The sequence below is a fragment of the Arthrobotrys flagrans genome (assembly GCF_004000055.1).
Source record: "Arthrobotrys flagrans strain CBS H-5679 chromosome Unknown unitig_0, whole genome shotgun sequence".
NCBI lineage: Eukaryota > Fungi > Ascomycota > Orbiliomycetes > Orbiliales > Orbiliaceae > Arthrobotrys > Arthrobotrys flagrans.
The window spans coordinates 7008255-7029178 of record NW_027137550.1 but is presented as its reverse complement, the minus strand read 5'-3'; the positions used below and the strand labels follow the sequence as shown (position 1 = coordinate 7029178).

The 20924-nt window shown below is 46.0% G+C and overlaps 6 protein-coding genes across 7 annotated transcripts; 3 read left to right on the top strand and 3 right to left on the bottom strand.

The window, feature by feature from the left end:
- Positions 1 to 265: 265 nt before the first annotated feature.
- Positions 266 to 1905, bottom strand: DFL_005078 (uncharacterized protein; the record flags this gene model as incomplete). 2 transcript variants are annotated; one of them, XM_067634282.1, is made up of 3 exons in its annotated part: positions 266 to 1204; positions 1262 to 1323; positions 1392 to 1905. In XM_067634282.1, the coding sequence occupies 3 exons, from the start codon at positions 1903 to 1905 to the stop codon at positions 266 to 268; spliced, it is 1515 nt and encodes a 504-aa protein (XP_067492366.1). The 2 variants fall into 2 exon arrangements, with proteins under 2 accessions (XP_067492366.1, XP_067492365.1); XM_067634281.1 differs by lacking the exons at positions 1262 to 1323; positions 1392 to 1905 and having other exon boundaries at positions 266 to 1087.
- Positions 1906 to 4725: 2820 nt separating this feature from the next.
- DFL_005077 (uncharacterized protein) lies at positions 4726 to 6750 on the top strand (the record flags this gene model as incomplete). Its single annotated transcript, XM_067634280.1, has 1 exon — positions 4726 to 6750. One exon carries the CDS (start codon positions 4726 to 4728, stop codon positions 6748 to 6750), a length of 2025 nt encoding a protein of 674 aa, XP_067492364.1.
- Positions 6751 to 11470: 4720 nt separating this feature from the next.
- On the bottom strand, positions 11471 to 14035 carry DFL_005076 (uncharacterized protein; the record flags this gene model as incomplete). The annotated part of the gene is made up of 7 exons (XM_067634279.1): positions 11471 to 12604; positions 12666 to 12722; positions 12785 to 12915; positions 12972 to 13434; positions 13496 to 13789; positions 13861 to 13870; positions 13935 to 14035. 7 exons carry the CDS (start codon positions 14033 to 14035, stop codon positions 11471 to 11473), a joined length of 2190 nt encoding a protein of 729 aa, XP_067492363.1.
- Positions 14036 to 14720: 685 nt separating this feature from the next.
- Positions 14721 to 15342, top strand: DFL_005075 (uncharacterized protein; the record flags this gene model as incomplete). The annotated part of the gene is made up of 2 exons (XM_067634278.1): positions 14721 to 14801; positions 14887 to 15342. The coding sequence occupies 2 exons, from the start codon at positions 14721 to 14723 to the stop codon at positions 15340 to 15342; spliced, it is 537 nt and encodes a 178-aa protein (XP_067492362.1).
- A 987-nt stretch (positions 15343 to 16329) lies between these two features.
- On the top strand, positions 16330 to 18406 carry DFL_005074 (uncharacterized protein; the record flags this gene model as incomplete). Its single annotated transcript, XM_067634277.1, has 11 exons — positions 16330 to 16555; positions 16658 to 16840; positions 16905 to 16949; positions 17011 to 17029; positions 17087 to 17152; positions 17222 to 17401; positions 17461 to 17480; positions 17545 to 17583; positions 17641 to 17932; positions 18002 to 18176; positions 18251 to 18406. 11 exons carry the CDS (start codon positions 16330 to 16332, stop codon positions 18404 to 18406), a joined length of 1401 nt encoding a protein of 466 aa, XP_067492361.1.
- Positions 18407 to 18599: 193 nt separating this feature from the next.
- DFL_005073 (uncharacterized protein) lies at positions 18600 to 20614 on the bottom strand (the record flags this gene model as incomplete). Its single annotated transcript, XM_067634276.1, has 4 exons — positions 18600 to 18866; positions 18939 to 19667; positions 19746 to 20412; positions 20583 to 20614. 4 exons carry the CDS (start codon positions 20612 to 20614, stop codon positions 18600 to 18602), a joined length of 1695 nt encoding a protein of 564 aa, XP_067492360.1.
- Between the last annotated feature and the right edge of the window lie 310 nt (positions 20615 to 20924).

The following is a 20924-nucleotide window of genomic DNA, read 5'->3' as shown; positions in this document are numbered from 1 at the left end:
ATGAATGTATACATCACAGTGCTAATGAAGTCCTGAGAAAGTTATGAAGTATGTACTGGCCATTGATTAGATCTAGCTATCTGATCGGATAAGCCTTGGCAGGCCTGATGTTCAGAATACATGGCGTCGTGATAGAACTGTGTTGGCTAGTGTAGATGCCAACGCAATATCTGCAACAAGGCCTCAGACTCGCAGCTCGTCATTCCATTTCCATCATGATATCACCATCATCACCATCACTAAGTACCTCCAAGATGCATACCACCTACAAATGGAATCCACCGGCCTGTAGAACTGAAAAGACGCCTTTGGGATCATACATCTTACGAATATCTCGAAGTCGCCGATAGTTTGCCTGGCCATAGCTCCGGAACGGGTCCTGGTCTGGCGCTGCAGCGTTGAGGTAGACGAAGTCGACATGCTTGTTCTCGGCCAAAGCAAACCTCTTCATTCGTTCGACCGAAGTCTTCACAGCTGCAGCGCGGGATGCAAATTCGGTTTGGTTGATCCAGGAATATGTTAACAGAACCAACATCAAGGGTCCCCCCCGTCCGTCCAAGCCCAATGCGTTTCCACCCGTCTTTTGACTCGCAGCAAGCATGCTAGCTGCGTACGGTTCGTATGCGAAGGTAAATGCTCCGGGCTGTAGACCACTACCCCTGTCTTCTCTGAACTTTCGTACCTCCTCTTGGAAAATTCCCGCAATCTTTCTGTTAACCACTGCAGACCGTTCGTATGTAAGAGACCTCCAAGTATGGCTGAAAACACCTAGAGGAAGACCTTCCCTGCCATTTGGAACGAGCTCCGAGTACGATTTTGTAGAAACTGTGTTTGCAATGATCCCAGGTATGTCTAAGAAAGGTCGGAAGACAGCTGGAAACCCAGTAGACGGTTTACCGTAATAGAGAACGACCTCAACAAACTGGCCAACCCCAAGATCGCCAGCGTCCATAACGTTGACGAAGAAAGAAGCCTTTGGATTGGATTCTAGGCGGCGATGAACAATGTCGACTTGTCCGAGTACCGATGGCAAGCTAGAGTACTGATAGGTAATTGTTCCCCCAGTGACCTTGGATAACGGATACATTTTCATATCAAAAGCTGTGACAATGCCAAACCGGTTACTCCCTCCCTTGAGAGCCCAGAAAAGGTCGGGGTTCGATGTAGTGTTTGCGTTTCGAATTTGACCATCAGCGGTCACAACCTAGTTTCCGACGATTGGTTAGCTTGGTTCTGTACGTCATAGATGAGGACCAATTACCTGGAAGTTAACAACAGTATCACAGGAAAAGCCATGCTCTGGACCTTGGAAGCTTATCCCACCTTTATCAGAGCAAATCAGCAACAATATCCTCAAAGTCAGCAACTACCATAGATTTTTTGGTTCTTACCTCCCAAGACCAGTCCTCCGACTCCGACAGTGCCTATTCTACCCCCGAGTATCACCTTTCTAACTTTATCGGTTTCGCGGTAAACTTCAGTCCAGGTATTCCCAGGTCCAATTCTAGCAGTTTTACCACGAACATCCAACGTTTTCAATTTACTAGTGACGAGTAAAACAGCGCCATTCTTGCCGTTGCTGCCAGGAACTGGAAGATGTCCACCACCGCGAACAGAGAAGCTACAGTTCGCCTCGTTGAATATACGAACCGCATATGCGACATGCTCCGCTGTTTCGGGCGAGAAAACACAAGCCGGCTGAACGACATTGGCCGCGCTGAAGTAATTGTGGGTCTCGTTGTTGTAAACGGGGGAGTTTGAGAAACTTACTACGCCCGTGGAAATTCCTTTCAAGGCTAAGCAACAAATGTCTGCTCGGGGAAAGCCTGGAGCGCCCGCGAGGCCTAAGCCGTTACCCAGGATAGACCCGGATGCGGCCAACCCATGTGTGAGAGCGGTTTGCATGGTGGGACTGATAGATAGAAAGCAATGGAGGAGTAAAGGGAACGAGGAAGATAGAGAGGACCGAGTTCAGAGTAAATAGGAAGAGGAGGAATGTCAGGAGAATAATGATGAGGAGAAAGAGGTTGATGATGAAGGTGACAGGAGAGCAAAGAGGTGTAGATCGCAAGAGGAAGGGAAAGATTTTGTGAAGAGAGAAAGAAGTGTAAAAAGAAATGGGGAGGTGCTTTAAACTCCAAAGGTCAGTCTCGTCACCATTCCGGCTCCCTAACTGAAAAAGATGGGGCATATCTTCCCACCATAGATTTCCGGTTCTCTGGGAAGGCCAAATGGGCCACCTCTCAACTATTAGGGCCAGCAGAGCCGAAAGACACGAGTGTGCATGTCTGTTTTATTCAAATTGCCTTCTTTAAGGCCGGCGTATTGATCGCTAACACGCTTGTCGGTATGTCCTAATTCCTTACGTCTATGCGGTGTGATGCATGGCTCGGATTACGTGCAACGGGGAATCACAAAAGGACTGTGTACCTCCTGCTGTGTCTAAAATTTTACACGACGCAAAATGAGCAGCCTCGAGTCCAGGCGTCTTGGGCCATGATTTACACAATCTTGTGAGATTGGTATTCCGATGTATCTCACAACAGTAGCTCTCAATACCAACTCCAATATCGAAATATCAAATTACAACAAAGTGTCTCACGAACCCAAGGCATGATATCGGCTACCCTGGATCCGAATAAGCCTCATTGAATGGTAGGAAATAGGGCCCTGTGAACATGGTACATAGTTAAGCCTCGCACGTCGCCTTTAATCCCACGTGGTGCAACTAGAGCAAAGGGTAATAGATTATCATGCCAGACTTCGAGCTCACTGCGTGCTCTATCTAGTTCTAACTATCCCAAGGCTTGTTACATTTTTATCTCGTTAAACCAAAACCTCTCCTAGGCGGCATTGAATTAAATTGAGAATAAGACAAGCTTTAGCGAAAGTACTTCTACCTCCTCAACTGTGTAGAGGAGTCTGGCGACGAGATAACTTTTACCAACCCTGCTTTCTAGAATTATAGAGCTATGAGGTTCGTTATACTGTGTAAAAGATCGAAATATATTAATAACCAAGGGTTAGCGACGTAATTTGCAATTACTCCTCTAACCAAACACTACGTTTGTACGCCCGCTAGTATGCCTGCATATCACAATTTGCTCTCTTCACGAATTCGGAAGCCATGGTGGTATTGATTTCTAGTACTAATTCTTGTAACCTATAAATAGTCTGATTATCGATTTTAAAATTAGCATACCCATGAGCCTTTTTGAAGTGTGCTGGTCTCCAGAATTCTAGAAACCAAATCGTAAATTTGACAGAACCGGGTAGCTGATCCTGAATGCTCGTCATATGAATACTCTTCTGCCCTGTTATTCCTTGGGTCCCTTGTTTGTAGCCTGGTATCTAACCACCAGATAGTAGCACCCGCATATGTACTCAATAGTGCTTTCGTAATACAGCTTGGACAAACTTTGTCATCCCAAGCCTGCAGCCATATTTACAACTAGATGTCCTTAGAATTTGAAATCCTCATCCGACATCTTGCTCATAACCAACCGAAGACCAACCAACAAGCTATAAAAATCTTCCGCGCTTTAGGATTCGTTACACGAGGGCATTGTGTACAAATTTGTTTCCTATTTAGGAATGATGCTCGATGTGGATCTGTCGTGTAACCATGAGGATGCCACAAATGTTGTAGTTTTGGCGGTGCAACACAGACGCTGAATACCCCTGCTGTGTGCCTAGCCTATAGCTATTAGCGCAGGACGCATGCAGCACACCCCTCTCAGTTCCCTTATCCTGAATAGATGGAAGCTATCAATCTCAAAGCTTGGGCCCCCTTAACTCGCTATATGATATCCCGCCCTAGTGTTTTGCTCTGAATCCGACTACAAATACTATGATATGCTTGTGCATTGTGAGTCTGTTGGCACTATGGAACGCAGCACGCATACGCTGAGTGTTATAACTGGGTCTAGGGAGTCTGCGGACCTGGCTTTAAATTAAATGCTTATCAGTGTAGCTATATTACATGATTCTATTATTAGGTGTATTTCTTTCAGCTGCTCCAAGTAAGGTAGTACTACCAGAGCTCACCGCATGTGCCGCATATCTGGAGTATGTTGGATTTAACAAAGCAAATTTTGGGACAAGCCACAACTACAGTCCAAGTTGAAAGCGAACAATGATGGACTAACTAGATCTCAAGCCGTCGGATTTCTTGATGAGTTTTTTACCGTCGATGCTTCATCAGATAAAGTGAAGTACTGGCTTGCCCATAGTTTCAATATATTTTATCTTTAGATGTACGAGACGTGCTACTCCATCGAGTGTAATGCTATCCTAATTTTCCACCGGAGAGCCGAATAGCGATGTTTCAGGGTTCTTCAATTATTCATTTATGAATCCAATGCGGATGATGGGACCTCTAGCGCGCTACCTTCACCCAAACAAAGAAACAGCATGTTTATTCTCTGGTTCGAAACATATTAAAGTTAAAACACTTCGAGACCAACCAATATTTTTAAAGTCAGACGAGTAGGTGTTTATGCGCATGTGCAAAGGTTCTGCTTGGAAAGGACTATGATATTATAATTTCACTACTGGTCAGACCATCTGCGCTCAGTTCGATCGTTCTAGAAATACAATCGATATCTATGCTCAGACCCATCCTAACTTCCCTAAGTTGAACTTCTATCGATACCGCAATTCTTTCTTATAGCTGGATAATCGGATACAAATTACAGTATATATATCCCGCCGCCTCGGTGCAGCATGCAGGGCTCAAGACGCCATCGAGATGGTTCCTTTGAGGGTAACCCCTCATTAAGCTATTTTGACATCTTTAACCTTCCAGAACACGAAGGCCGCCCACCCAAAGAAAATGTCAGAAAACTCTACCCTATACTTTACCGACACTTGCTGAAGGAGCTCGAAAGGGCGCATGCTGCAGAGGATGTGGGAAAGGTTGCAAAATTTACGCAAGAAATTGGATTTTTGGACGAAGCACGCGACTTCTTTATTCAGAAAGACCCAGGAGATGTCTTATTCAACCGATGGCTAGAGAGGAGAACAGCACAGGGTCGACGCCGATCCGGTTCTAGAAGGTCCCCTCATACTTCAGGCGGCCAAAGGCTGAGGCCTTCTCCAAGCATTGGGAAGCTTCGCGTTTCGGATGCTCTAACTTCGGATAGTGAAGTATTTCGAGGTGCGTCCAAAAGGAAGGGCAAGGCGAAGGTGAAGGCGAAGGTCAATTTCAAACTCCCTACAAACCTAGAAGTCTTCAACAGGAACGACGAGGTCTTGGATTCTCCTAGCGAACGAAGAGGAGTTAAAAAACCTGGTACACAATATCAGTACTCAATTCCAAGGGACCAATACACCGGAAAAATTGAAGCAAAGACCTGGAAGGAACTTGGAGAATCACCCCCTCCACAGGAAATCCAAGATGCATATGCCCGATACCCTCCACTTCCGTTGGATGAACTTAAGTTTGAACCTTTAGCAATAGACGAACCAGCTCTATCGCTGCCACCACGGCTGTTTGACGGTACCACGAACCATGGCCAACACACGGAAACAGAACTCGGAAATACAGAAGAACATCTATTTAATGAGTATACGGCTTCGCATCAGGACATACAAATGGGCAGGAATCTTAGACGTCGGCTTGATGCCTGGAGAGACCTCAGAGCACTAGGGGATTTGACAGGACAGCAAATACTGCAACAGATGAAGGAGGAAGAACACAACGCCAATCGTAGGATAGGCTTCGACGCCCAAGCTGAAGCTGTAAACAATGCCCCTCGAGTACCATGGCAGGAAACAGCGCGCCAACGAGCATTAGAGGCACAGGAAAGCTATAAAGAACAGCGACATGCACTATTCGAGGTCGGGAGTGAAGCTGAGGTAGCGAATCAGCTTCACAGGCTTGATTTCGAAACTCCCGGATGGATGAAGAGCGCTAGTACCGATCCTTCTTATTGGGCTCCTGGAATTATGAATCCAGAATACACGGAAGCGAAGCTTTTGGAAGCCGAAGCAAATTTTAACTGGGGAGGACTTAATGTTGACTGGCCCGCACCACCAACGGGTGAACAAATTGCTAGGAGCAACCGGCAACTTAAAGAAATAGAAGACCGTTACGAAGAGAAATTAAGAAACGGAGAGCCAGTAGAAGGGAAAGAAGAAGAAGAGACGAGGGAATTGACGAAAGAAGAACTACGAGCACGAGTCAAAGAAACAGAGCCAAGTACTTGGTGGAGAGGTTACCAGAGATTCTGGCTTTCGAAGCTTTTGTTTGGGGAACATGAAAGTTTAGTCGATGGACGAGAGATAGCAACAGCCCCAAAGAGATATCGGTTCAAACCGAGCGTCTACAGACTCAACGACAACCTAGAACTTAAGCATGTTTGCAGTCCAGGGGAATCGTACTTTGAGCATCTTTACTTCTCCAATGACACCTTTATTTGGCCGGAATCCCTCCCGAAGCCTCCGGGTAGGTCCGCGCGAGACCGATGGATAATGGAGTTACAAGAAACAGATGCCTTACGGTATCGTGATGGCCTCCCGCAACTTGACCCAATCCCAGGCGTCACGCCGACAGATCTACCGTACGACCCTGACCTCCTTAACCCGCCCTCGATTCCACCTCCTAGTGCTGAGACGGACTCGGTAGCATTAGTACCACCACAAACAAGGGGAAGGAATAAAAAGCCTAAATTTGAAGACTTTCTACGGGCCAGGCAGGAACAAGGGAAACAAGGAAAGCAGCCAAGTGGAAGTGGAAGTGGAAATTAAGGAGAGGAGGGGTAGGGGAAACAATGTGATAATGGACTCTGAACGTAACAAGAGCGTTCGCAAGGACTAGTTTTGACAAATTCATACTTGACAAGAAGTTTCGTTGTGGTGTGTTATTCTTCGTATACGGAGACCAGTACTTTGATGCCATAGTGTGCTAGTTTCGAAATATCGATAATATAAAAGATTCGGCGGACATGTGTCCGCGCGGGAAGCAGGTTAGGAAGCTAGCAGGTGTATAATATGACGAGTCCGGAAGAATAGCCCTTCGTTTTCATGGACATCTAGATTCATTTCAAATGACGCCAATCTTTCCAAATCGTGTACTAGAATGTGCATATGCAGTTCCTCAAATTGGGAAGATGCGGGTGGAATATGTCACCACAGTTGTGTCTTGAAAATTACCGGTCTAGTAGTTTGTGCTTCAATCGAGACCCATGATCATTAATTATCGACGGACTAATCTTCACCCTTGGGATACATGTGCTTACCCGTCGGCTCTATAACCGCGATATGGATTACCCCAGCTTTCTATATGTAATATCTGCTAGACGATATCAATACTATCCAATGGCTTCTGTTAAACACAAGTCGAATAGGATACAACCCTGTTACTTTAAGACAGCCAATGTTTTGCGTACCCCTCATTTCTTCGAAAAAGATTTATATGTGCTATCAAGTCGGCGTGGACCAATGAATCAATTGGTTTTTCTCAAAATAACTGTCTTGCCGGCCTAACACGCCTGCAAGCTATAACTAGGGAATCTACTCTCAGGGCGTCTAAATGTATTTTACGTTACACAAAAGTACCTTTCGGACAAATATCCCATATCTGGAAAAGCTAGAGCTTGGCTCGGACGAAAGTTTACCCTCAAGACGTGATTACTATTGGGCGGGCTAAGACTAAATTTGCTTTCTGGCACCTGTCGTACTTACCTGGTGTATCGGTCTAGCAACTTTTCCTTCCGGTAAAATACTTTTAGTACAGAAGGCCGTGTCACGCATGCCAGTCGTATGGGGAAAGTGGCTTTTGCGGTGACATAGAATCAATTCCCTAAGCAGTATTCAAATGCCACAAATCAACCTGAAATGTCATTATTATATCAATAGTTGAAGTTTGCTCGGCAGACAAGCTTAAAGTGCCAAGGTAGGATAGCTAGCCGAACTTAAGAACCTCCGCACGACTCGAAATTCGAAACCGTCCATACATGCCATTCCGGTTTCAACCTTCCATTGGGCAGGATATACTAATATCTAGCGATATAAGATTTGATATTCCGTATGCGTCGGTTAGCGTCGCTGAACCCTGTGAATAGCCAACATGTACAAGGATAAAAGGTCCGGCCGGCATGGCCTCGCGAGGTGAAGAGCATTTAGAATACATTAACAAGTTATGGTCGCAATTCAAGCTAACTACCTAGTTAATTCTGCCGGTAGACGGACGAAGGTGATGGCCGCCTTTAGGCCTAACTAGGTCAATAGAGCGAACGGGACCTACTCGCCGTTATTACACAATCCTAGCAGATCACGAGCTAATCTATGCGGTCTCGAAATTAATCGATACCATATCATACCATACTCGAATGCAAAACAGCGAAAGACTGGTTCCGTGAAAAAAATGAAAATTATGGGCCCTTGGGGAACCTTCTTTGTTTAAGACCCCCCAAAAATGCAACATCAAACACTTCTCACCTGAGTTTTGAAAGAAGTCAGAGCTAACCCACCAACATCTATCACCTTTCAACATCACCGTGACATTCTGCGGCATTTTACTTTCCAAAAATACCCCTTGCGATAATATCTACAAAGCTCTAGCGTCCTCGGAAAGTCCACTCGCATCTCAAATCGACACTAAAATATTTGCTTGAATTGCTTTTTGCAACGTTGCACAGGTCACCCAGATCGGATCTTCCCATCCTTCCTTTGGACTTGCCCCCCAGGCTATTCATAGTTTCAGCGATCAAGATACCCCCCTAATACCCAACATTGACCACAAAGTTGAGAGAAGAAAGAGAAAAAAATGAGACAATCCTCGCTAAATCTCACGGCGATTGGTGATCCAACCGTCTAGCTTCGAACCGTGCCCTTCGCTTATACCTCGCTGGCGAAGGGGGCTAGGTTATAGCCGAGGGGAGGGCCGATATAACCTAACTAGGCTTTGTATACTTGTACAATGTAGCTTTAATCTGTAGTAGGCTATGAAACCAAGTAAGGGAGATGCATGGCGTGCGCATAACACACTCGAGCTCATCGTAGAGATAAAGATATATAGCCACGGTACTGGTACCTAACAAAACCTTTCCCTTGTGATCTTTTGAATTTCTCGATTTTATCACCCCTCCACACAAATAGCAATTGCTCATGACCTCGGCCACTTCAAAGAGAGACCTCAGGAATTAGTTCTCTTGAGGCTCTAGACCCCCAATTATTAGTCACACCTATTCTTGCTAGAGGCAGGCTTTCATGGAAGCGAATGTCTTTAAGCCCGATAAGACGACTATATTTTTTATTTCCTTGAGTCGAGGCATACGGATGATCTTTATCCAATCTTGGGGTACTACGGTATCTACTTTCTCACTCGTTCTGTAGATCCATTTTATGGCCTTCTTTATCTTCTGGTTCCCTTCTAGCTCTATAGAGTTTCATAGTTTCTGCCTTGGAGACCTTGGACAACTAAAGGTATCTAAAACTTCGACCATATATGCGATATTCAATTAGCGTTTACGAAATGAATGTCCTGCAATATACTGTAAGTAATTGGTCCCATTGATAGTAGCATGCTTGCTCTAATAAACTTATTAATTATATCGCACTTGCAATAGATCTGCTACATTACCTTCTTCATCATTTCTTTCGCTGCGACTGCCACTCGCGCATACACTCGAAAGAAGATTAATCGTGGCATTCACGCCGAAGATGTGAGTTAAATCATGTTTATATACACTACGTTTCAATTCAAAGATCGATTAACAAACATCCCACTTTAGTGGCTTGCTATAGTAGCCTGTTCTATCCTTCTCATCCAAATGATTCTTTCCTGCCTCTTCACTCCACGGTACACACTTCTCGTTGACACCCCGCCAGCGCAACTATTGGCCAACTTTAGCACCGTTGCAGGTCTACACACATATCTTAAACGAACTCTCGAATACCAAATCGGTAGCCATGTTGGATTCTTAACCTCACTTTGGCTGGTCAAGTTCTCGTTCTTATTCTTCTATAAACGATTAGCTGAGGGGAGAGCATGGAGTAAACTCTGGATTTTCACCTTCGTATTTTGCGCATTGAGTTATATTGGGAATGTGGTTGGGTATTTTTTCGTTTGCATTCCCTTGAATAGTTACTTTGATAGTAAGATATTGCCCGTACCCTTGCATTTTGGTTATTCTGTGAATTTAATATTGATGTGGCGATACCAATAGCAACATGCGCGAGCCAAACCGGTCGAAGTAACGTCTCCCTCTACGGCGCTACTGCCACGGATATCATCAGCGATTTTTTAAGTAAGTTTCCTCGATTTTAATTTCTAATTCTTATACCAACACTCACGCCTTCTCTGCTATACAGTAATGGCTATTCCTCTCCGTCTAATCCGCCGTCTACACGTGTCAGATCTTCAAAAAATCGGCCTAGCCTGCCTCTTCTGTCTTGGTTTTGTTGTGGTAATCTTCTCCCTGGCCCGCACAATTCGAATCAATGCTGGTGGATCAGGTGCATATCCACAGTCTGATCCACGGTGGGTCGCACTATGGAGTATCGCAGAAGAAGCCACAGCGATCGTAGTTTGCTGTTTGCCCGCTATCAGAAAACTCTTTAACGTGCAGAAAGAAAGAAGGGCTGGAACTTCAGCAGCTGCCGGGTCGGGCAGTCATGGAACAAGGACGGGTGTGGAAACAATTTCAGGCGGTAGAAATATAGGGAAGAGATGGTCGTTGAGGAGATGGTCTTTAAAGTATGGATTAAAGTCTATGGAGTTGTCGGTGAATAGAACGAGAACCGATAGTATGGTCGAGTTGGAATCCGGGGTTTCAACTGTGCCTTCATCACCAGCTTGGCCATTATCACCTCGGAAGCCGGAAAGCTTGTTGACGAAAGCGCGAAGTGGGAGCTTTGACGGGCAAGGAAGGTTGGGGGTTATTCCCAGCCCGCCTGGTTCTTGGAGGGGACAGCCTTAGTCGTCTTTACCTGGCTGGTTTGGGGTTAACGTATTAGGATATGTGAACATGTAGCCAGGTGGAACTTGAGATCATGTCTAGACCTTAATCGCTTGTGCGATCCCGGTAGGAATGTAAGTAGCAAGGCTATGACTTCGATTCTTCTTTACCTAGTTTTAGTTAGCCAGGGATTTCAAGTAGATACCATCCTCTCGTCTTAAAACACAAAAGCCACTATGGATCCGGTGCAATCTATGGACCAATCGATGTTGCTGATTGATGGATTGGAATCATCTTCATAACCATCAAGTAAGATACACGATCCAAAATGCGCTTATCTCATGCCCTGATGTTGGGTAAATATACAATGAGGGTATTAAAGAAACGAAAAACTCAGCCATAGCCGCAGTGAGCATATACCCAAGCTGCAAGTTATCAAGGAGTCAGAAAGGGAAAACAACCCCCCCGAAAAGCCTTCTCCAAGATACGAAATAAAACGCCGCCAGGTTCAACTCCCAAAGTGCATGTATGTACACACAGACAAAAAATATATATATTCATTAGTACTATGCCAATAACCGACTCCAGTCCTCTGGCGTCATATTTTGTTCACTCATACTCATCAACTCTGCGAAGAAGGCCTCAGAGAACGGATCTACCAAGTGCCCGAACTCCAGCTCTGGATTATAGTTTTCTGGGTTGTAGAAGTCGTAATCCATAACCGAATTCATATTCTGTCCCACCGTTGACGGTTGGCAAGAGGAGAGATTGTGCGTAGTAGCTTTATATGTTGTATCGCCTAGATAGCTATAGCCATTCATCGAGTTCGGCGCAGATTGAGGGGGGGGCATTGTATTCAAATTTTCGGGAGAAGCGCTAAATCCGGTATTATCAAATGTAGTATCCATTTGCATGGTGGCATCTGTTGGGAATAGTGAACCCGTCAGATTTGAAGTAGAATTCGGAGATTTCTGAGTAGTTGGAGATGTTGGTTTTGGAGTAACAGTCGAAGGATCAAGGAACGCTTGGAGCTTCCTCATTGCTTCGCTGTTCTTCATATGTAAGCTGTTAATAGGTCCGTTCACATCATCCCGGTCGACACATCGTAAGCTAGCCTTGAGAGTATCGAATGCCTCCTTTGCTTCAAGTGCTCTGGCCGATTCTTTACCTTTGTGTGCCCTTGAGTAACTAGCGAGTGCTACAGCACAAGTCAAAAGAATCATGGAGATAGTCCCGCAAGTCAATTGCTTAAGGGCATCCTGGCCCTCGTAACATAAGCGGGTAACCGTTAGAGCAGATGCAAACACCTCCTCTTGCGCCTGTAAGCGAATAGTAGCATCTTGATGATGGAGGAAGCTCCTGAATAACATCATCTTCGCGCTTTGGAACTTGAGGGCGAGATACAAAGCTGGCGCATGCGCAACAGGGTCCGCAAGGTCTGCGGGAAGTTCTTTGGCGAGATTATTGAGTTCCTCGTTTAATTTGGAGCCAATGTGTTCTGGGGGAGGGCGGAAGGGATTTCTACTTGTCGCAGCGTAGAATGAAGGGAGATCCTTCTGAGCAGGTTTCTGAAGCTTTGATGTGATTTTGCCGGTTATTTCAGCTAACCTGATCTTTGCCTTCCAGAAATCAGGTTGCCACCGAGGAGGTTGTACGCTCTTCGGTTTGTAAGTGAAAGTAGGCCAGGGGGTATTGCAATCCTAGAGAATATCCGTTAGGAGAATTCCAACCAAAAGTCAATCCCATAGAGCCTTTACGTACTTTGTCCCTGATAGCCAGGGGGCGGCCAGTCGCCAAGGAATACCACCGATCATAACACTATTGGCAAAATTACATTAGCGTTAAGCCTACAGGGTCTGTGGTTATCAGCATAAACTTACATAAACTTCCCACCATATCATTCTCGCCCTATCTATCCCATTCTCATCAAGATTTTGAAAGATAGTAGAATTAGAAACATGGAGCCCTAGAGCTTGCGCAACTCGAGCAGCGGCACCCGAACAAAGATAACCTACAAACGATTGTTAGCCATTTGACAATAGCGTTCGACAGAGGTAATTCACTAACCTTCATCCAATCTTCCCGTTGTTGTCAAAAACGAAACTTCCATCAGGATCGTATCCAGAGTCTCAAGCGACAGCTGCGACCACAACAATCTTAAAGTTGGTTTGACAATAAGATATGCTGAAAAGGCCTTGAAGCTGTCCGGATACATTCCAGACAAAAGCGCCAAATATAATCCCAATGTCAAGGCCGTGGCTGGAACGGTCGGCGCCTCGCTACCCACTTGTGATGAGTAGATTTGATTGAAGGTCTCCATGAGTTCATCGAGGTATGTATAGCGCTTTCGCAAAAATGTCGCTCGAACAAATAATGCCAAATACTGAAGGGCATCTTCTTTAGGAAAGAATTTGACCGGGGGTAGCTCATCCTTTAGGAGGCTAGGCAGGTAGCTCATATGTTGTGGTTGCCACGTAATTTCCCAGACTCCAAATCCGCCGCCACTTGGTCTCGTTTTGGGTGGACAAGGCTGCATAATATTATTGTTTAGTAATATTTTCTTACTACCAAAGGGCCTAAGACTGGCGCACCTTGTCCCTGTTCTCAGACGAAATTGTCGAAGGTGTCGCAGGCTCACTCCGCGAGCTCGAGGAAACGGGTGTATCGGGACTCAAGGCTGGGGTAGTGCTAGATATCGACACCCCATTGCTTCCGTTGGTTGCTTGTTTCGTCAATAGTGTCTCGAGGTGTGCGATCCTGTCTTTAAGGGCCTGAAGGTCGGACGATTCCACCGTAGAACTTGAAGGATATGCGATATCATCCTCAGCAGAAGTACAGTCGACTCCATATCGGACGCAATTCTGGCAGGGTCGAGTTCTATCGCACTATTCATATGAAATGGTCAGAAGGGCGAACGGAGATATGATATACGAAGGATAGATCTATAGGAATTTACTTTAATTTTTCTTGAACCCCCACGGCGGTCAGCATAAATGCTAAATCTACAGAATATGGACTGCAAGGCCGTACCTTGAATGGCATGACATGCACGCAGGAACTTTGATGCGACTAGTCGTCGACTTCTTCTTCGTAATCCCACCAGACTGTGTCCGCTCGCGTTCAATCGCCATGATTCGCTCGACCGTGGAGAAAGACGGGATATGACTACTAGTATCGCTATTGACCGATGACTCCAGAAACAAAAAATAAATAAAATAAAATAAAAAAAAAAGCTAGCAATCGTAGGAAAAGGTGCAATTGTTCAGGAGCTAGGAGACAATAAATTATTCCAAGGAAAGGATTAATCGTTTTCCTCGCGACTGAGCAGCTGAATTACAGTCGGCTAAGCTATGCTGACATAATAATAATCAATTCAATGTCGAAATGGGGTTTGTAGGAGTCGGGGGCTTATTCTCTCCGCTGCGCTCCCAGTTCGAATCAGTTTTCCATCTTGGAAAAGAATCGATGCCCGGGATGACCGGGGATGTGGAGTTAACAGGATGTATTACTAATGCGAGCTGACGAACTAATACCAGTTGTTGAACCCAGATCCTGTGCCTCGGCTCACGGTCGTGCTGAGGACATCTGCAACACAAACGGTCATTAAAATCATTTCGAGGCGGACATCCACCCATCCTTTGGGTCTTGTAGTGTACCTACTGCTTGCGGATGTATACGATGCGCTTATGTACATCAGCTTGAGGTCATATATATATAAATCTGCCCTTTGAAATAGTCATTCTCATGATACCGTGTAGAACGCTGTCCGCGGCGTCCGCTGACCCCTCGTCTAAGCACCGCGTTGGGGAATATAAAATGGGCCGTCCCATTCTCCCGTTCTTGCAGCCGTTGAGCCCAACACAAAATATCCAACAAAACTCACTTGTTCCAAGGAAAGTAAGAGTTCAAAGCCGGCCCGCCTCAAAATTGCGAAACCCCAGCCACAGGTGTATAAATCCGTAGTTAATAGACCATATAATAGAGTATAATAGAAAGAAGCAGCTATAACCACATGGCTAGCCTCCTCAAGACCATCAGGCCACTTCGGCTACGACCCCGCATCTCGGCTCTCCCCACATCCCCCACACTACGGAGGCCGACTGCTCCGCTCTCTCTTATTCACATGCTCAAGCCGACGGTTCAAATCCCTCAGAGAGCATTCAGCACGCAGAAGCCGAGCCCCAGCCCGAATCCGAATCCGAATCCGAATCCGAATCCGAATCACGGCCAAGAAGTTAGTCATGAGATGCCAAAGATAAACTGGAAGGACCTTGGAGCTTCGCGAACGGTTAAAATCGTCGTCATCGTTGCGTTAAGCATAGTCGGTACGATGGAAACCATATTTTATATCAAGTTATTCATGAGGAGATTCTTCCCGGACGAGGAGAAATCCGTAGACGGGGGCGAGCCGGTCGTAGAGGACGTAAAGAGTACATGAGACGGATACTCTATAAACCCCCTACCTCCCTTTTGTTAATCTCACAGCTAGATAGATCCCCTCTTTTTCATTCTCACTTTCTTATTAGTTTGCGTATTACTAGGTTCTCCTCATCACTGTAGACTTGCTCTCAAAAAAATTCAATATAAATTTTTTGATGCATTTTAAAGTGGATCACCATAATTCTTCTGAAGATCCTATTGATCCTTTGTAAATTGCTAGCTAGCGTCGCCCCTTGCAATGCTAGAAAAGGCTAACCGAACGCCTCCGAACCAATGCACCATCATGTTAGGCCCACAACGGGATTATAAACCACCGAGATCTTCGTGCGGCGGAACGGATCAGTGAGAACGTGGTGTATTGTCGTTTCATGAATTCACGGGGATCCAGCAGTCTCGTAGGGATCTAGCACCCCAGATTGCACAGTTTGGTTACAAACTGCTACCTACATGGTTAGCACCCCAAGCTCCAAGCTGCACGCAGTCCACAGGAGCGACTTGCTTTAGGCTAAAATTGCTACCAGTTCACTCGATCCGCCAACCGGCAACCGCATAGCGCGTAACCACAGCTGCACATTAACATCCGACCATGAAAAACTAAACAAAAAGACACGGATAAATATTCTCCTTTTTTGCAAACTAAAATACCTTACTTAGCCAATGCATTACGGTTGGCTCGGAATATCTCCTTGCATGCATTCGGCAGGACTGGTACCGAGCGTCCCAAGATACCCACATTTCGAACATGGATAAGCTACAAATATCAAAAAGAAGCTCCAGTAATTTCTAGCAGAATACCCCACTAGAAGGGTAAGCTCGAGCCAATTGATCGAAACAAATATTTGTAAACTAGCCACGGGCTTCTAATATAAGCCTACCGTCTTTTTTGCTTTCAAGATTCTGAAGCTTCAGCTTTTTCATCCCGTTCCGCTGAAGCCACCCGTATACAACACGCAAAATCCAACAATCCTCTTCCACGGCTGCAACCATGCGTTCAACGCTGCTCTCCCCCCTCCTCGCCCTCCTCCTCTCAACCCCCTTCACAATCTCCCTCCGACTAGAATCGACAACCGAAGGCCGCCTCCCGGCCATGGGCTTCAATTCCTGGAACTGCTTCAACGAACACATCAACGAAGAAAAGTTTCTAACCGCAGCGCAACAACTCGTCGACTTAGGATTAAAAGACCTAGGCTATACGTATGTCAACATCGATGGTAAGACCCCTAAAATACATAATACATATTTCCAGTCATGCAATAGTTCTCAATAAGGAAAAGTAAGTTAATTTTTGTGATTTTATTGGCCCAAAACTATAGACGGATGGTCGGACAAAGAACTCTGGCGAGACCCGGAGACAAAACGGATTATTGTCGACACTAAGAAATTTCCAGACGGAATCTCGGGGTTGGCGGATAAAGTCCACGGATTGGGATTAAAATTGGGTATATACTCCGATAGGGGCACGAAAACATGTGCCAGTTACCCCGGAAGTATGGATTGTAAGTATTTGAAATTGTATCAACTGCGAATCGAAAATCTAGAATCGTTTCTAATATGATGAAGACGAAGAAATCGATGCAAAGACATTTGCAGATTGGGGGGTCGATTGTAAGTCCCAAGTTACCATTTGAATGGCGGATAATACATATCTAATGGTTTTCCCGCAAAGATTTAAAATACGACAATTGGTATGCCACCCGTGACTGATGCAAATCAATATCACAACCTCTAACCTCGCGAACAAGCTTCATCCCCGACGAAGAAGAAGACGAATACCCCTGGGCCCCAGAGTGGTGGAATACTAGCCATGAGTATATACACCACATCCACCTTTAAGATAACAACCAAAAAATCAATCCATACTAACATTCCCACAACAGCGGCAACAAAATCCACGCCCCAGAATCCTATGACTTCTCAACCTCCCGTTCCGCCCAACGCTACCGTACCATGCGTGACGCCCTTAAAAAGCAAGACAGAATAATACAATTCGGAATGTGCAATTGGGGCCACGCTCACGTTGAAAAGTGGGGGAATGAGACGGCGCAGAGTTGGAGGATGTGAGTAGACCGTCATCAAATATATAGATTGAAGGGCGTATGAGCTAATGAATAAACAGTTGGGGTGATATACTACCCCGTAAGTAATAGGTTAGGCCGAGGATGAGATCTGTTTCCCTAACCGATTACCCATAAAACCATAGAATGGACCGGCCACAAAGACCACATAGCCTGGGGCGTCAGTAAGTCACCCCCGACCGCAAACTACCCATTAACCACCCAAATTAACACCAACCCAGTGCCGATCTTAAACCACGCCCTCTTCCACCTCTCCCAAACCGACTTCTGGGGCCACGCAGACATGGATATGCTAGAAGTCGGCAACGGCCTCACACCCGCCGAGGACCGCTCCCATTTTGCTCTCTGGGCAATCCTAAAATCTCCATTATTAATCGGTACCCCACTCGACAAAATATCGCCGGAGACACTGGTAGTATTTAAAAATAAAGAGTTGATTGCGTTTAATCAGGATGAAAGTTTTGGGGGACCGGCTTGGCCGTATAAGTGGGGGGTCAATGCGGATTGGACTTGGTAAATTTCCAGAAGAATTACTGTTACATAACATACTCGGTGATATATGCTGACCCAACTAATACGTAGGAACCAAACCCATCCGGCAGAATACTACTCCGGAAACTCCACCGCAGGTCTACACGTCTTCATGCTCAACACTCTCGAAAAAACCGTTACAAAAACTGCGGTATTCGACGAAGTTCCCGGTTTAGACTCCACAAAGAAATACATCGTCCACGACATGTGGAGCGGTGAAGATATCGTAAGCCTCGTTTCCCCATGCAGGAGAGAGAAAGTGATATGGATGTCCCTGCTAAGCTATATTTATACGCATAGGGTATATATGAAAAGGAATTCTCAATCCCAGTAGAAAGCCACGATATCGCCGCACTACGGTTCAACGAGGTCTCCGAAGGCGCCGAGGAAGCGTTGAAGGTACAGGGTAAGGGCGAGAGAACACACCCTGCCGGAAGAGCAACCGACGAACTTTGAGCTACACAAGCCATGACTAACCGTATATAAAGGCTCGAGGGAAGAAAAACTCCAACGACCATTATAAGCAGTTTAAAAAAGTTTATACTTCTAGTGTCCGAAGTCTTCAAATACACAAGAGTATCGTAAGTTCCAACTGCAAAAAAAAAAAAAAGCCATCTCCTACCGGGTAGCAGATATACGCGTGAACCACTTAATCAACTTCCAAAAGCTCGTACTTCTCTCCCTTCTTCTCTAGCAAAGCCTCAACCCTCTCCATGACACCAAGAACCTTCTCTTCGTCCAACCTTTTACCAACAATCTGCACACCAACTGGCAATCCAGCCATCTTCTCCGCATCGTAGTGAACGTATGCCCCCCTGGCAATCTTGTTCAACTTCTTAATATTAAATGTAGCCGGCAACGCATCCTTAGCCGCATCGACCTTTGTAACCGGTAGAACACCAGCAGAGTAGTCCAGCTATCCCACCATTAGGCCATTAGCTAAAGACCACCCATCTGGAAGCTTAAAGATCAAAGAAAGCCCACTCACCAAATTAAACAAAAATGTATAACCGCAGCTCGAAACCGCAGTAGCCATCCCATCCTCCGGTACCGCCGGCGTAGCATTCGGCACCGTCAACAGCACATCAATCCCCAAGTCATTCAGCATCTTGTGCCACCTATACCTATAATCCTCCCGATGGCTAACAAGCTTCCACTGTTCCACCGTAGTCTGCTCCCTCCAATGTGTGTCCACAAGTCCGGCCCACAACTCATCACCTTGGATATACCTAACCCACCAGACATAAAATTTCTTAAACAACCAAGGCATCTTAAACCACGTCGACATATTCGCTACCCCGGCATCGTTGTATTCAAAGTAAGAAGTAAAGAAGGACTCGTAGGTCTTCCCTCCATCGTTGTTGAGCAGAATACTCGCCAACTTGAGTCCCTCGTACGGGCTAGGGACATCCTTAGGATCCAACTCAACGACTTCCTCGCCGGATTCTCGGAGCACATCCACAACGCTATCGAGCGCTCGTGCACAAGCAGGTGCCGGAGTCACAACACCATCGTCACGAAGAACGGCATACTTGAGCTTTCCAGATCGACCAGCTTCGAATTCCTCTTCGCGCCAGGGGATAGGATGCGTATGATGATCGTAATTCCAAGGCTTCATGGCCAAATAACTGCGCCAGAAGTAAATCAAATCCTCATTCGTACGGGCCATAGGAGAATATACCGCCAAGACGCCCTCTTGGCCTGCCATGCTTGTATTCTAAAACGCCCCGAGAGAACACCTCGTTAGCCTCTCAACCATGTCTAACAGTATAACCAACCGGGTAGTGATACTAACATTCATACTCTTCATGAATCTCCCCGTCGCCGCTCTGACCGTATAAACACCAGCCCAATGCGCCGGTACTCTCACACTCCCCGCGACATCAGTACCAATACCAATCCTACTCCCTCCATACGCCAAAAGCGCACTTTCGCCACCCGTACTACCACCAGGGCTATAAGCCTTATTATGCGGATTCGACGTCCGTCCAAAGACGTCATTCGTGCTCTCGAAACTTAGCAAAGTAATAGGAACATTAGTCTTAACATACGGCACACAACCCGCGTCCTTTAGTAATCGCGTAAGAGGAGAGTCTATCTTGGCCGGCTTATTAACCAATGAGGAGTAGCCGATGCAGTAGTCGAAACCCTTGATGCCGACCGTATCCTTGACGGAAATGGGGACTCCGGCGAGAGGACCGGTGAATTCTTTGCCTTCGACGTATTCTTCCATTTCTTTAATCATGACTTCGGTAAGACAGTTTGTAGCCTCGTGGGCTAGAATTGACTTCTTGCCATAGGCTCTGAGGACGTCGATGGGGGCCCATTCTTTACTACGGATGTTGGAGGCAAGCGTGCCGATTGGTGTGGAGAGGATGGAACGGTCTTGGGTGGTAAGAGGGGTGGAGTAGTAGGCCGGTAAGGAAGCAATCCGATTTGCACGGTCTTGCTGCTTGATTTTGCTATAATTGTTATCGGATGAGGGGTGTTAGCACAAGTGTGTTGGACTGTGTGGTATCTCGAAAGCTAGCAAGCCTCGCCCAGGTCCGCAGACATGGGTCCGGATAGCTAACGAGACCGTACAAGGGTCATGGGCAACCTGAGAGAACCAAAAGAGCCAGATGTGACGTACCAATTCTTTCGATGCTGGAGATACGAAAACATCTTGCAAACGATTCGATGGACCGGTGTCGTGTGCGCGAAACCTGTTCGATTGTCAATTGGAAGGAAGAAGCTCAAAGTTTGAGCTCAAGTTAAGTTTAGCGGCGAGGTGTTCGCTATTTAAAGGACCCCACACCCATGACACCCAGAAAGAGAGGAAGTGGGAGGATGCCGACGGCTATCGTCGACTGGCGCTTAGAACCGAATCCGAATCAAGTATCGTTAGGCCCCACATATTAAGTAAAACGTGGAGAACAACAGAGTCTAATTTAATATGTATTATCGGGTTCCTCCTGATTAGTTGGAGCTCGAG